General features: G+C 44.3%; 1 protein-coding gene across 1 annotated transcript in view; it reads right to left on the bottom strand.

Annotated features, from left to right (window-relative positions):
* Window positions 1-12,921, bottom strand: part of LOC128270710 (uncharacterized) — a 13,660-nt gene extending 739 nt beyond the window's left edge. Inside the window, exons 1-11 of the mRNA XM_053008124.1 lie at window positions 12,804-12,921; window positions 11,367-11,535; window positions 10,962-11,296; window positions 10,673-10,884; window positions 10,394-10,510; window positions 6,365-6,494; window positions 5,907-6,290; window positions 5,137-5,367; window positions 4,839-5,057; window positions 4,600-4,750; window positions 31-335 (exon numbers count right to left, since the gene is read on the bottom strand). Coding sequence (XP_052864084.1) covers window positions 31-335; window positions 4,600-4,750; window positions 4,839-5,057; window positions 5,137-5,367; window positions 5,907-6,290; window positions 6,365-6,494; window positions 10,394-10,510; window positions 10,673-10,884; window positions 10,962-11,296; window positions 11,367-11,535; window positions 12,804-12,921 — 2,371 coding nt within the window. The remainder of the gene's footprint in view (window positions 1-30; window positions 336-4,599; window positions 4,751-4,838; window positions 5,058-5,136; window positions 5,368-5,906; window positions 6,291-6,364; window positions 6,495-10,393; window positions 10,511-10,672; window positions 10,885-10,961; window positions 11,297-11,366; window positions 11,536-12,803) is intronic.
* Between the last annotated feature and the right edge of the window lie 985 nt (window positions 12,922-13,906).

Here is a 13,906-nt window from a genome sequence, read left to right as displayed (position 1 = left end):
ATGAAAGAAGATTAGTCTTCTTTGTAACACGCGTAGGTATTTGCGTCAAGATCTGCCATGATCGTTCCTGTAGAAGAGTATAGTTGCGTCCAACATCATCCTCCAATCGATGCATCGATTGGAGGATGTCATTTTGGCTCTGCGCAGTCTCTTCCCGCTGCTTGGCCAATTCGGTCTGTAGCTCCAAGAAACAATGCTGCATGGGCGGCTCGCTGTCATTTTGGCTCTGCGCAACCTCTTTCCGCAGCTTGGCCAATTCGATCTGTAGTTCCAGGACACTTTGCTGCATGTGGTCTAGCTTTACCATGAGCATCTCGAGAGCATATCCAGAGAAGCTAGCAGAACATGGTGTAGCAGAATCAGTTTCGTCGAAAATCGCGTCACCCGATCTAGCACTGTTGACGATGCACAAGAGCACTGTCCATGCTAGAGGCCCCATGCTTCCGAAACACACTTCACGACACTGCGACACTCTTCTGACTTATCGTTTCCAGAATACACAAATAAGCTCAAGGGTCCAAAATTCGCTTTATCTGGAGTAAAGAAACAAGAACAGCGTTAACTTGGTGTTTTGATGTAATATTAAAGTCTATGGCTTATAAATAAATTGGCGGTAAGAGAATCTTCATTAAAAAGCAAGATAATTATGTGAGTTCTTAAAAATAATGATGTGACACTGGAACAAGTTTGCTGATTAATTAGACTTGGACCGGGTTCTACTTTCAGTTTTAACAATGCCTAATGAACAAAAAGTGCCCAGTTTTAATACGCTTCAGTCACATTAAGATGCAAGGATCAAACATCGCCCTTGGAAAAGATAGTTACTTACGATAGTTAAAGATGCAACACTTCACGTCGTCGAGTGGACTGCGGAGCCTTCGTAGTTGAATAAATGTTCGCACACTTCGAGGTTGAATCTAACAATCGGCCAACAGCGGCCCGTTTAACTTTCTTATATACGCACAATAATTTATGTCCCTCTCGATTCACGCGTACCTTATTACTAGTTCAATCCTGCTCTAATGCCCCCGTTACGAATTGACCGGGTTACGAGTGCATCGTTTCCCTTCGTGCCGGTTACCGCTCTTTCCCTGCCGTCCGTCGCGCTCATCGTCGTCCCGATCGCCGATAGATGGGTCAGCCCTTATCTGCTTACGCTACGGATCGCGATCGCGTTCTTCCCGGTCTTGGGTTTTCCCCGTCGCTTGCAGTTCATCGCTTAACTCGAGGTGGCGTGGCCGCGTCGGCCGTCGTCAATGTTTCGATGATCCGTAGTATTGCATTGCGTTGGGTAACAAGTTGGTTGATACGTGTTTTGACGATCGTTGGGGTAGGTGCACTCTGTTGTCCTAGTTCCTGTTCTTGGCATGAACTGCTTGATAGAACGTGTTTTCGTGTTGCGCAGGCTCCTGGTCTGTTCAAAGACTCTTCGTCACCGACCATTAATATCGTATCCTGTCAAAAGCAAAACATACGAGGGCAGCAACATAAAGTCCTACGTAGGACAACATGATTGCCATTTGCTTTGTACAGGTTGGTTAAAAAAGCTTACGCTTTTTCCATTTGGTTATAAAACACAATTGGATAATTTTATTCGATGCTTGAACTTTTATTTGAAAGGTTGATTCTGATTTTTTTAAATGTAAAACAATTTTGGTCGAATGATCACCACGATTGGCTTGGCAGTAGCCTATTCGGTCGATCTATTTTTGAGTAGATTTCGACTGTATCTGGTTTTATTTCGCCAATAGTAACTTGAATTCGCGTCTTGCAGTTGTGAATAGTTGCTGGTTTGTTCGTATAACATAAATATCGATTGTGACTGTCGCTGTATGGCACGTAGCACCGTCCTGTTGAATCCAAATGGCGTCCAAGTTCTCAGCTTCCATTTCGCCGAAGAAGCAATCAGCTAAAATCCGCCCCACACAGTCACTCGTTGTGGGTGCATTGGCTTCTCTTGCACGATATGTGGCTTTACCGAATCACCATACTGCTTACTAACACAACCACCAAGGTGGAAATCAGCTTCAATGAAATGTGTTTTTGATGAATGATTGCTGGATACTTATTTGCGTTTCAGTTATTTGCGTTACTTATACGTTTCAACAGAGACTCGCAGATAGAGATTCGGTCCATTAAACTTTTCACCGACAATTCATCTGGCACCCAAACATCGAGCTTCTTTTTGTATCCAGCCTTTTCCAAATGGTTCCAAACTGTTTTCTGAGCGATGCCCAACTCGTCAGCAATGGTATAGCTGCTAACATTCCGGTCTTGTTCAATCCTTTCCATAATTTCATAGACTTTTTCGGTATTCGGTCGACCGGAGCGAGATGCATCTTTGACATTGAAGTTTCCATTACGGAAACGAGCAAACCATTTACGAGTTGATCTTTCTGAAACAGCATCCTCACCATAAACTGCACAAATTTGTTTAGCTGCTTGCGACGCATTCTTCCCTTTTTTTAAATTATATTTAAAAATATAGCGAATTTCTTCCATATTTTCATTCATTTTGTAGACGCTGTAACTTTTAAACTACGTTGTTGATAGCAAAACTCTTGTTGACAAAAATGTAGCTCTGAGTGTCACCTATCAAACGCACATAAGTATTATCTGGTGCGACGAGTGGTTACCGAATTACAGGGTGAATATAAAAAAATGCAACAAAGTAAAACGCCATATTTTTTTTTCATTTTTGATTCAATTTTATTGAATGAAAGCAAAAAATGTCGGAAATTTCATAACATTTTAGAACAAATTAGGTTTGTTCGAATTGGCCACCTTTGGCACGAATTATGGCCTTCAAACGGCCAATGAAACCGTCACACGCTGCCCGCAAGTGGCTCTGCGGTATTTTGTCTCATTCTCGGCGAAGCGTTTGCTTGAGGTGATCGAAAGTTTGGTATTTTTTAGTTCAAACCTTGCTTTTTAAAATACCCCAGGCACAATAGTCCAACGGATTGGCATCCGGAGATTTTGGTACCCATTGTGCGGTGGAAATGAAGCGAGGAACCTCATTTTTTAACCATTCTTGGGTGGCGCGTGCTGAGTGCGATGGTGCTGAGTCCTGTTGGAATGTCCAAGGTCTGCGACCAAAATGTTTGCGTGCCCTAGGCTCCAATACACCCTTCAGAATATTTTGCGATAATATTCGGCATTTATTTTGACGCCACGGTCGATTAATACGAGCGGATAGCGACCATCGGCTGTTATGGCGGCCCACACCCCCACCATGGCCGGCGCTTGAGTTCTGGTGGCCAACCGAAGGTGTAAATTTTCAGCTGACCTCTCTGGCAAGTAGACACGATCATTTTATTTGTTTACAAACTGCTGGATAACGAATGATTTCTCATCGGAGAAAACCGAATTCGCCAGTTCACCACTTGCGGCCAAGCGAGGCAAGTCTTTGGCTCTTTCGAGTGTAACTTTTTTTTGTGCATCGGTAAGATCTTGCACTTTTTGGAACTTCAATGGCTTTAGTCCAAGCTCATTTTGCAATATTTTCCGAATGGCATATTGCGATATGTTCAGCGCACGAGCCATTTTTTGGCCACTGCGACACGCATTTCGATGAAGTCGCTTCTTCACTTTTCGAAACATTTCTGGTGATGTTGCTGTTTTTTTTCGTCCACTTCCTTGACGTCAGGCTACGCCACCAGTATCACTGTAACGAGCGATGGTACAAGACACAAAAGATTTATTAACATTTAAATGCTGGAGGGCTCTAAAGATAGCCACTTGTGGTTTTCCAGCCAAATATAATGAAATCATACTGTTACGGTTGAGTTCCATCATGAATAACTTTTTTTCTGTAAAATTCCCACCAAAATGCTTTTGCAAGCTTATAAACAATAAAATGAACTGTCACTGGTATAAATCTGACAGCTGTCGGACGAGAGGTTTAGAAATGACAGCAGTCTGAAGTTTGTTGCATTTTTTTATATTCACCCTGTAAGTGTACGCCAACGCCATTTAGCGGAACATCGTCGGAAACTTTTTACTTCACCCAATATATAGATTTTGTGCAACTTTCCGGTGCAAGATTGTGAGGAAACATTTCGAAATAATATTGCATAATACGTTCAAAGGCAATATTTTAGTATTTTTGCTTGCCAAATATTTTGATGCAATTTTGTGGTGCACTGCTTGCTACCTACCATTCGCTCCTGTTCCCCTAGTGTTTTGTGGCTCCAGAAAGTCAAATTTTTTCGGATTGGCTGGCCGAAACGGCGAAGTTTAACGAATTTTTGTAGCGGAATTTTCCGATTAAAAAATAATGACCACACGCAGGCAGGCAGTGTTACGAAAACCGCCCAAGACCCTGAAAGGGCTAAGAAAGGGCGCAGCGTGTGAAAACCTCTGCGTGAGGTCGAGAAGAAAAGCGCGAGTAGCGTTCGATGATTCAGATTTCAAAAACAACAATCGTTCAAACATACAAATTGATAAAATATTGAATTCTTTATTCCTGATCCATGCGACTCTACCGACGCACGTGGTTTATGTCTTAAATTGATGGAGCTCACCAAATCCTAAATGCTGCTGTACAATCATAATGCTTGCCTGACACGGGTCCGTTAGCCGCTGGGGAAGTTATGCGCCACTTCGCCAGCGAGCGGCGGCTGGTAACTGCCACACCGGGGAAAGTCGACCGGCGGCTTCAGCATCTCCGACAGTTCGCCCACCTGCAGCACCAGACCCATCCCGTTTGCAAGGTGCCATTCGAAGTGGCAGTGCACCAACCAAAACCCTGCAACACATCCATAATGCTCAATGCTCACAACTCGAGGAAAGTGGCCGGGCCACAGTTCCGGCCGGGTTTCTTCCGCGGTACTCACCGGGGTTGTTCGCTCGGAAGCGAATCTTGACGAAGCCACGGTTCGGTATGGACATTGTATCCTTGTACGGTGGCGACAGGGCGTTCGGGCGCCGCACCTTCCGCAGCTTCTGGAGGTACTGCACGTGATCCTTCGTTAAGCTGCTGGGAAATCGGCCAGTGTCGGTCACTATAAACCGATGACCGTGCAGATGAAAGGGATGATAGAACTCCTGGACGACTACGAAGAAAAGGGGAACATCCCGTCATTGAAACGGCAAGTGCGAGGCATAGAGAGAGAGAGAGAGGGAGAAGGATACCTTTCGCAGTATCGAAGAGCACTATTTCGACGATGTCATTAAGCTTCACCTTTAGGCGGTGGGTGCAGAAACACAGCGTGTCGTTGGTGCAGTGCTCGGGCTTGTGGCTGGCGTTGCAGAACTGGGTATTCTCGTCGATTATAAGCTCGGGCGAAATCAGCAGCGGAAAGGAGGGTGGCTCGAAGCTGATCATGTTCGTTGCAGCGATCGTGTTAAAATCATCCCGCACCGCTACGAAAGACACATGCGAGAGAGAAGTCCCCAAGTCATTCGTTTAATTAATGACTATGTTTATAATGCTCTTATGCACATCAACTCCAATCGGGCACGAGTGCACCAATTATTTATCGACTCAGGATTGTTGGGCTACGTGTGTGTGTGTGTTGTGAGTACAGCCGGTAATCTACCGCGTCCGGAGTTGTTTAAAGTCGTAACGATGGCCCTACGAGTATGCCTGGAACGGTGCAGGTTGGTGAAAATATGAAAAAACGATTGCACTCTTCGGTGGACATGTATCGATTGATATCGGGCTAGTCTAATTTTCTTGAGCCTTCCCTAGGTCTTTGTAGAGGAATTAAATTATCCTCTCCGTTCCATCATATGCTCACCGACGGCTTCCGGGAAGTTCGAGGCGCAATTCTTTGATTAGGATGCGCCCTAATCAAGAGCTGCAAGCAAGGACAGGGGCAGCCCACGAAATGTAACCACGGGAAGAGACTCTCGAAGACTTCGAGGCTCGTATGGAGGGTATAAAGAAATGGAAGTCTTACTCGCAAAATGGCTCGTGCCATGCTCGGAAAACAGGAAACTGTTCGCTGCCCTCCACACGTAGAACCCGACGTGAAACGTAACATCCGGCACGGCATCGATGAGGTCGTCGTCGCGGAAAGCTTCATACGACTCCAGATCGGCGGCACAAATGAACGGGTCGCCCGGTGTGTAGCACGGTGCCGTCTGAAAGTTCAGCACGCTGCCGACCGGAAACGGTTCATCGTACGAGGGTATCCGCTGTCGGGGAAATGCCAGTGTTTGGACAACGCTAAGCCCAGCTTCCGTCCCACGGCCGTCGTCGGTGATGTACGAGAGGATGGCGAAATCTTCGACGCGCATCGAATTGCAGAACCCAATGCCACGCACTCGGAGCCAGTAATTGCCTGAAATTATTAGCGATGCCGATTTATCTGCGCCGCGGTGGATATTTGGGATTTTTAGTGGGCTGGCTCCTTACCGGGCGGTTGGTTGGCGGTGAGCACGAAATCATAACGTTCGCCTGATATGGATACCAGCGTGTCGACGGTGTGCTGGGGCTGAACGGTGCCACCGTCGGTCGAAAGGATCAACATCCGGTGGCCCTGGATCTGTGGTGGCAGAGGCAAGACAATAATGTTTTAATCAAACCACCCTTCTTTGATCAGTGATCGTATTTGGGAGGTTTATCGAACGAATGAACGAATAGTTGTTGAACTAACGTTGAATTAGTGATTACTATTTTTTGTTTCATTTAGGGTGGTACATCTAAGGTTTATTTTTTTCATTTGGTTATAAAAAACACGAACCCCAAAAACGGCAATTCTGCTTATAGCCACCGAGGTGGAAATAAGCTTAAATGAAAAGAGCTTTTCAAATATCGTAACGTTTGAGTTGAAGACCTACATCTTTGGAACTAAGTTTGTCATATTTCCCAATTTTCTGCAAGTATAATTGTATTTTATGCATAAAATGTTTTAAATGAACCTTTCAAATAAATGTTCAAGCATCGAAAAATATTAAGCCTTTTTTTTCTTATAATCAAATGAAAAAAACAAACCTTAGATGAATCACCCTATTATTTGTATTTGCTAAAATTGGTCAAGATAGTTCAAGATATCACACCGTTCAAAAAGTCCCGGGACTACCATAGAGATGGCGCTAATAATGCAATTCATATACCAGGGTTCGGAAGTACCAACCTTCAGATAAGGGGTGTCAAAATTTGATGTAATTCGAAGCATAACCAAGAAAGCTATAGTGGTTAAAGTGACGCTACTTTTGCCATCCTGAAAAAATTGACCAAAACGAGTTTCGTGTGTTGATAAAACATTGTTTTCTAATGGGGAAAAAACACTGTTGAAGCTCAGCAATGGCTTGAAAAACGTTATCCGGACTCTACTCCGTCGAAACCAACCATTTTTCGGAGGTATGCTGACTTCTATGCGGTCGTGCTGATAAAAATGATGCGGAACGTTCGGGTCGGCCAAATGAGGCAGTAACTCCCGAAAACATCAAGCAAGTATTGAAAATCGTGATGGGTGACCGCAAAATGAAAGTGCACGAGATAGCTAAGATGATGAACAATCAACTGGTAGTGCATTTACTATTTTGCACCAAAAATTGGATATGAAAAAGGTTTTTTTCAAATGGGTGCCGCATTTGCGCACATTGGAACAAAAGCCACCATGGCACAATTCAATCAAAACGATGATTAACTTCAAACAATTAGGCTTTTAACTGCTTCCTCATCCGGATCTGGCCTCTAGCGACTACTGGCTCTTTACGGATCTCAAAAAGATGCTCCAGGGAAAAAGATATGGCTCGAATGAGGAGCTGATCGCTGCTAATGAGGGCCATTTTGAGTCAAAAGACAAACCGTTCTATAAACATGGAATTGAAAAGTTAGAGAAGTGTGGAATGATTGTATTACACTTTAAGGAGATTATGTTGATGAATAATAAAGAATTTTGCCGATAAAATGTTGTTTTCATAGTTAGTCCCGGGACTTTTTGAACGATGTGATATGGTGAAGAACAATGGTAATTTAAAAAAATTTGTGATTCACAGTATCATGCGTGCTTTATAAGTACCAGCACTACAAGACACCGCAAATAATCAACCTTTTTAGTCATCTCTTTAAACATAAGTATTGACAAAACTAACTTATTTACAAGAGCCAAATGGTGTCCGATTGTCAGCTTTTGAACCATAATTTACACACCATTCCTTTTAAGTGGGGGACGTTATGTGCTAACACTTTACGGGATGGCGACCGTTGAATGAAAGGAGTAAAGCTAGATGCCATGGTTCTGAAGAGTTTGCTCCCATGCCTCCTCTCGCAAATTTTTTGTTATTTTGTAAAATATCTATAGATAAATCCGTCCTTCTCAAACCTATTCAGGGGTAAGAGGTGGGACTTATCATCATTTTATGTCAAATTGTTCATCGATCAAATTGTGCATTGAATATTTAAAAAAAACGTGGAAGCCGTACGTAACACATCGTTCAAAAAGTCCCGGGACTAACTATGAAAACAATATTGTATCGGCAAAATTCTTTATAATTCATCAACATAATCTCCTTAAAGTGTAATACAATCATTCCACACTTCTCTAACTTTTCAATTCCATGTTTGTAGCACGATTTGTTTTTTGACTCAAAATGAGCCTCAGTAGCAGCGATCACCTCCTCATTCGAGCGATATCCATTTCCCTGGAGCATCTTTTTGAGATCCGTAAAGAGCCAGTAGTCGCTGGGGGCCAGATCCGGCGAGTACGGAGGATGAAGAAGCAGATGGAAGCCTAATTCGTTGAATTTGGTCATCGTTTTGATAGAATTGTCCATGGTGGCTTTTGTTCCATTGTGAGCAAACGCGGCACCCATGTGAGAAAACCCTTTTTCATAGCCAATTTTTGGTGGAAAATAGTAAATGTACTACCAGTTGATTGTTCACCATCTCAGCTATCTCGTGCGCTTTCATTTTGCGGTCTCCCATCACGATTTTCAATACTTGCTTGATGTTTTCGGGAGTTACTGCCTCATTTGGCCAACCCGAACGTTCCGCATCATTTGTATCAGCACGACCGCATAGAAGTCAGCATACCTCCGAAAATGGTTGGTTTCGACGGAGTAGAGTCCAGATAACGTTTTCCAAGCCATTGCTGAGCTTGAACAGTGTTTTTTACCATTAGAAAACAATGTTTTATCAACACACGAAACTCGCTTTGGTCCATTTCTTTCAGGATTGCAAAAGTAGCGTCACTTTAACCACTATAGCTTTCTCGGTTATGCTTCGAATTACATCAAATTTTGACACACCTCATCTGAAGGTTGGTACTTCCGAACGTCGGTATATAGATGGCATTATAAGCGCCATTTCTACGCTAGTCTCGGGACTTATTGAACGATGTGTTATGTACGGACTTGGTAATTCCTATTAACAGATGACACACAAAGGCTGCTCAGAAATTCGACTCAATTCAGGTGAAACGCGTAATGAAAAATGTTGCTGTAAATGATGCGAGTGCAATGTGAATTCAACGAGCTGAACGAATAATGTACCCATTCATTTAATTGGGCCTTTAAAATATTCAATGATCAGATTTTCGTCGATTTTCAATCTTCACCGATTCGCTCTTATTCGAACGACAATGTTCAATGTTCACCGTACGCCATAGAGCAAAGATCAAAGATAGTACAATGACTTGATATGTCTGGCAACATTGCCAAAAAGTAGATAGAAAATTATTACAAAAAATTGCAAGCAATGTTAAAAAATTTTCATCGCTAGTGGGTTGTGCAAGGCTTTCACTAGTGACACTAAGGCATCAATTTTGGTTATGTTCTCTTGTAAGTTGCTTGAACTTTTCATCTTCATATTAGGAGTTAAGTTTTGCAGTTTTGCAACAATAACTCGTGTTCCCATAAAACCTCCTATTGAAAAGTTGATCTAAGTTATTTTCACTAAACCCAAGCAGACCATGTCCATCGATAGCATATTTAGTTCTCTCAAGTTCTGGCCAATTGCTGGAAGGCCAGCAAACGTGTAAAACAATGTAAAATGCACGAGCCAACGTTGCCGTTAATGGTTCGCTTGTGTTTAAGCCATAAACAAACGCATCCCGTTGCTCATTTTCACGAACCAACTTGTGTGTGGGCAGCATTGGCCATTTGCAGATTAATTCATATTTTCGAGGCCAGTTGCCGTGGGCCGAACAGTGGAGCAATAAAATGTGAAATTTATTGCCAACGATCGGAAAGCGATCGTAGGTGAAGATTATTTTACAGCATCACAAATTGAGACACATGGCTGTTCCATAAATTGCTCGCTAGCCGATGCGATGTGGAACGCCCCCACCGAAAAGCTGGTCCCGGAACTAATTTCGGCACAATGGAAGGGGAAGGGGCAATCGGAAAAAGGGTTCCGCGTACCGCCGCGACGAAACGAGTGAACGAGTTTCGGTTAGTAACGTAATTAACCTGCGATGGACGCCCTAACCATGCTCACCTGCAGCTGGAACGGGCAGTACTGGCTGCCGGTGCTGACGAGCCGGAAGCGGTAGCGCTTGCCCGGCTCCACCCGGTACACGGTCAGGGGGGCCCCGGTGCGCGTGCCGTCCGTTACCTGGCCACCGATCGGCGAAGAAGCGACCCAAAGTGTGGGTGAGAATAATTTTCAATAAATTTTAATTTCTCGTTCCCGGCGCCGGCCCCGGTTCGGTGGCCCTCCGAAAGGTCCACCGGTCGGAACCGGGCCGGCGGGGTGGGTAGATTGCATAATTCATACATTAAAGTACCGTCCGCGGCCATTGATGAGGATGGAGTCGACGCGCATGGACTCGCTCTGGAGCCCCGGCACCCACTTCTCCACCATGTCCCGCGTCCAGTCGGCGATGATAATTCGGTGCTCCGAGAGGTCGTGGTCGTACCGCGCCCGGTTCAGATCGTCCGGATTGCGGACCACCACCATCCCGTAGTGGCCGTTCGCCTTCTGGAAGCCTGTCGAAGAGGCGCAAAATAATTAGAACGAATTACGAAGCCCGATGGTCCAAAGCCTGGCGCCGCGTGCTACTGACCGGCGTGCGAGTGGTAGAATTGGGTTCCCGCTTCGGCGGCCTTGAATCGGTACTGGAACGTGGTGCCCTGCGCGATGGGGCACTGGGTCACCATCGGGACGCCATCCATCCACGGGCTGTCGGTCTGATGGACTCCGTGCCAGTGGATCGTCGAGCCGAGCCCTTCGAGGGCGTTCTCGACGTCGATGACGACGGTGTCGTGCTTGCAGACGTGAATCGTGGGTCCCGGGATCTGCCGGTTGATGGTGACCACCCCTCGCTCCAGCCCATCCGTCGTGACGCACTGCCGGTGGAAGCAGTGGACCCGGTTGCCTTGGGCGCAGCGCCAGCAGGAACTGTGAAGAGCGCGAAATTTTGGGTTACGTCGAGGAATTCAGTCGGCGTTACGTCAGTCGCGCCACTCACGATCCCATGCTGGCGAAATTCTCCAGTTTCCAGCGAAAGTGACAGGTGAGAGGCTCTTCGCCCGACACGCACTGCCGATCACAGCGGGCGCCGTCAACGACCCGGCCATCGCCCCGCGTACTGTTCCATCCTTTCGGTGGGCTCCGGAGCAGCTCCGACCATATGCTGGCTAGAACGCGCGGGGATAGATTCGATTTGCATAAACAATTTAAACGATGGAAGAATGCGTCCGGTAGCACGATGAAAAAGGCGTTTTAACGGGAAGCTGGTTGAATACTAAACCCACTGGCTCTTTCGAAAATATTGTTCTTTGATTCTCTGGCGTTTTGATTTGTAACATCGATTCGAAAAGATGCAGTTTCTGTACTTTAATTGTTGTGAACACGAAGGAATCCCTAATCCTAGGATCGCCTACTCAAAGATTCTATTGTAAATCATTCGAAACTTAACAAACTAAAAAGCTACTTAGGCTAATGTTTGCATATAAATGTAATGCAGTAACAATCGTCTATCAAGCCATGTATATAGCCCGTTGACACTAATTAAGACACTGATTCTCAAAGACCAAATCATTGAATAAACAAACTATAGACTAATCATTGATTTGCTGCCTGACTCTTGAACCACTTATCTGTTTCAGCATTATTAGTTTTTCGTGATTAGAATGGAGTATTATAGGCAATGTTGGGAAAATATAGCCAGAATAAATCCATTAAAGTAAATCACACTGATAGTAGCAGGAAAACTATAAAATATTAAAACGAGGTAAGCAAAAGATGAGGTGAAAATGCATACCAAACACTATACAAATATTTTGAAACATTGAATTCCACTCGCTTCGGTAACACTTTATAGTTATAACTTCATTATGGCGTAGTTCGTAACTTCACCAAAATAGAGCATTATGCGTTTTATTTCGTTTTAAAGTCTTGCCATTAAAAACGCGCTTAAAACTGGAGCGAGCAAACAACAGAAAAACGAGAAAATGCTTGCCTTTTTTGTGGACAAAGTGGACACTAATTGTATGGACGTAGTCATTAGCAAGGCTAAACGAAAAAGCGCCATACTCCTAAAAAGTGGACGCCACTTGATGTGAAAAACGCTTGAAGTTAGTTTCGACTGCTTTAAGCTGGTACACATGTTCACTCGCCGGCTTCAGTAGAATAATGCGGCATAGGTCCTTTACAATAAAACAACTCAAAAAACAGCTCGGTACGCCGCGACCGAAGGGATACGAAAGGACCACCACTTTTTTAACGCCAGCGAGTGCGCAGAGTTAATATATTTTCGTACGTCTCACTCTTTACATCAATTATTACGAAAAAGCTTTGCTCGGTTTGTTAAATACATCTTTCACATATCAGACCTTTGCTCTGTACTTTGTTGTTTCGTACTATTAATTAATGCCACACTGAATTACGAGCACTTTGCACTCACCGGGCTGGGTAGCGAATGGCAGACCGAGAAAACACTCTGCAGTTTTCAAACCCACAAGCAGCGCGACCAAACAGTTTAAGAAGCTTATGCTTGTGCTTTTAGAGCAAACGAGGTACATTGCCCCAACGGACAAGAGTCACTTAGAAACGCGTCGTTTCCTTCTGGTCGCACCAGAGACTACTAATGTGAGGCCACCGCGCAGGGCTGATGGATGTGGTTTGTTAATCAACCACGGGCGAAGTGAAAGATCCCTCTCATGTAGCAACTCGATTATCAACAATTTAGATTTTTTGTCACTCCGTGTCACTGCCACTGTCGATGACCAAACTTTTACAATTGTGTTTATTGGCCAGCCGAGCTGGAAGCCGACCTTATCACACGACTCTTGTGCAGAAGGTGATTACTGGGGCCAGCGCGTGCCATGTTTAAGTATGTTGATTTTTTACAAGCGTCTCATTGCTGAAGGAACGGCAGTGGACATTTTTTATGCTCCTTAAACAGTTTCTATTGATAGAATAAACAACTGAAGCTGTTTCTGTTCTTAATCATCCAGCTGGTACGCCTTATCATTTTTAATACGAACTGCTGCTTCTTAAATTCAACAGACTCTTCGGTTGAGCCTCAGAGAGAGAGAGCGTGTAACGGCTTTGTAGCTCACAAACTCACAAACACAAACATGTATGATCATTAGAATTCAAAATTCAAGCTTCAGGAGTATATGGTTCTTGATTTGAAGCAATGAGTACCTGCTTTCTGACCCAAACCTCTCCCTCACGAAAATATAAAGAGTAGTTCATAATGTTAGGTTATGTTTTCCTGTTACCTTTGTAGCGTAAATTTTATGCGGACTGAAACATTTTTTTTTGCTGATACTTACCCGCGTGAGTAGTGACAAAAGTAGAGATACTTTCGGATAGTTATTTAAAAAGCAAACAGCTTCGTACACATTTCCATTCTGTAGTGAGTTCTTTCTGTATATGAATAATACTTTTCCTTACCCTTGCGCTCCGTTCAGTGTTGTCTACTTCCTTGTGTTTTGAGATATAACAAACATTTTAGCTATCTACTCGCTACGCTTCCTGTCGAACGGTTGGACATCTGGA

The sequence above is a fragment of the Anopheles cruzii genome, chromosome 3 (assembly GCF_943734635.1).
Source record: "Anopheles cruzii chromosome 3, idAnoCruzAS_RS32_06, whole genome shotgun sequence".
Classification (NCBI taxonomy): domain Eukaryota; kingdom Metazoa; phylum Arthropoda; class Insecta; order Diptera; family Culicidae; genus Anopheles; species Anopheles cruzii.
The sequence above is the reverse complement of the archived record's forward strand: the minus strand, read 5'-3'. Positions and strand labels throughout refer to the sequence as shown.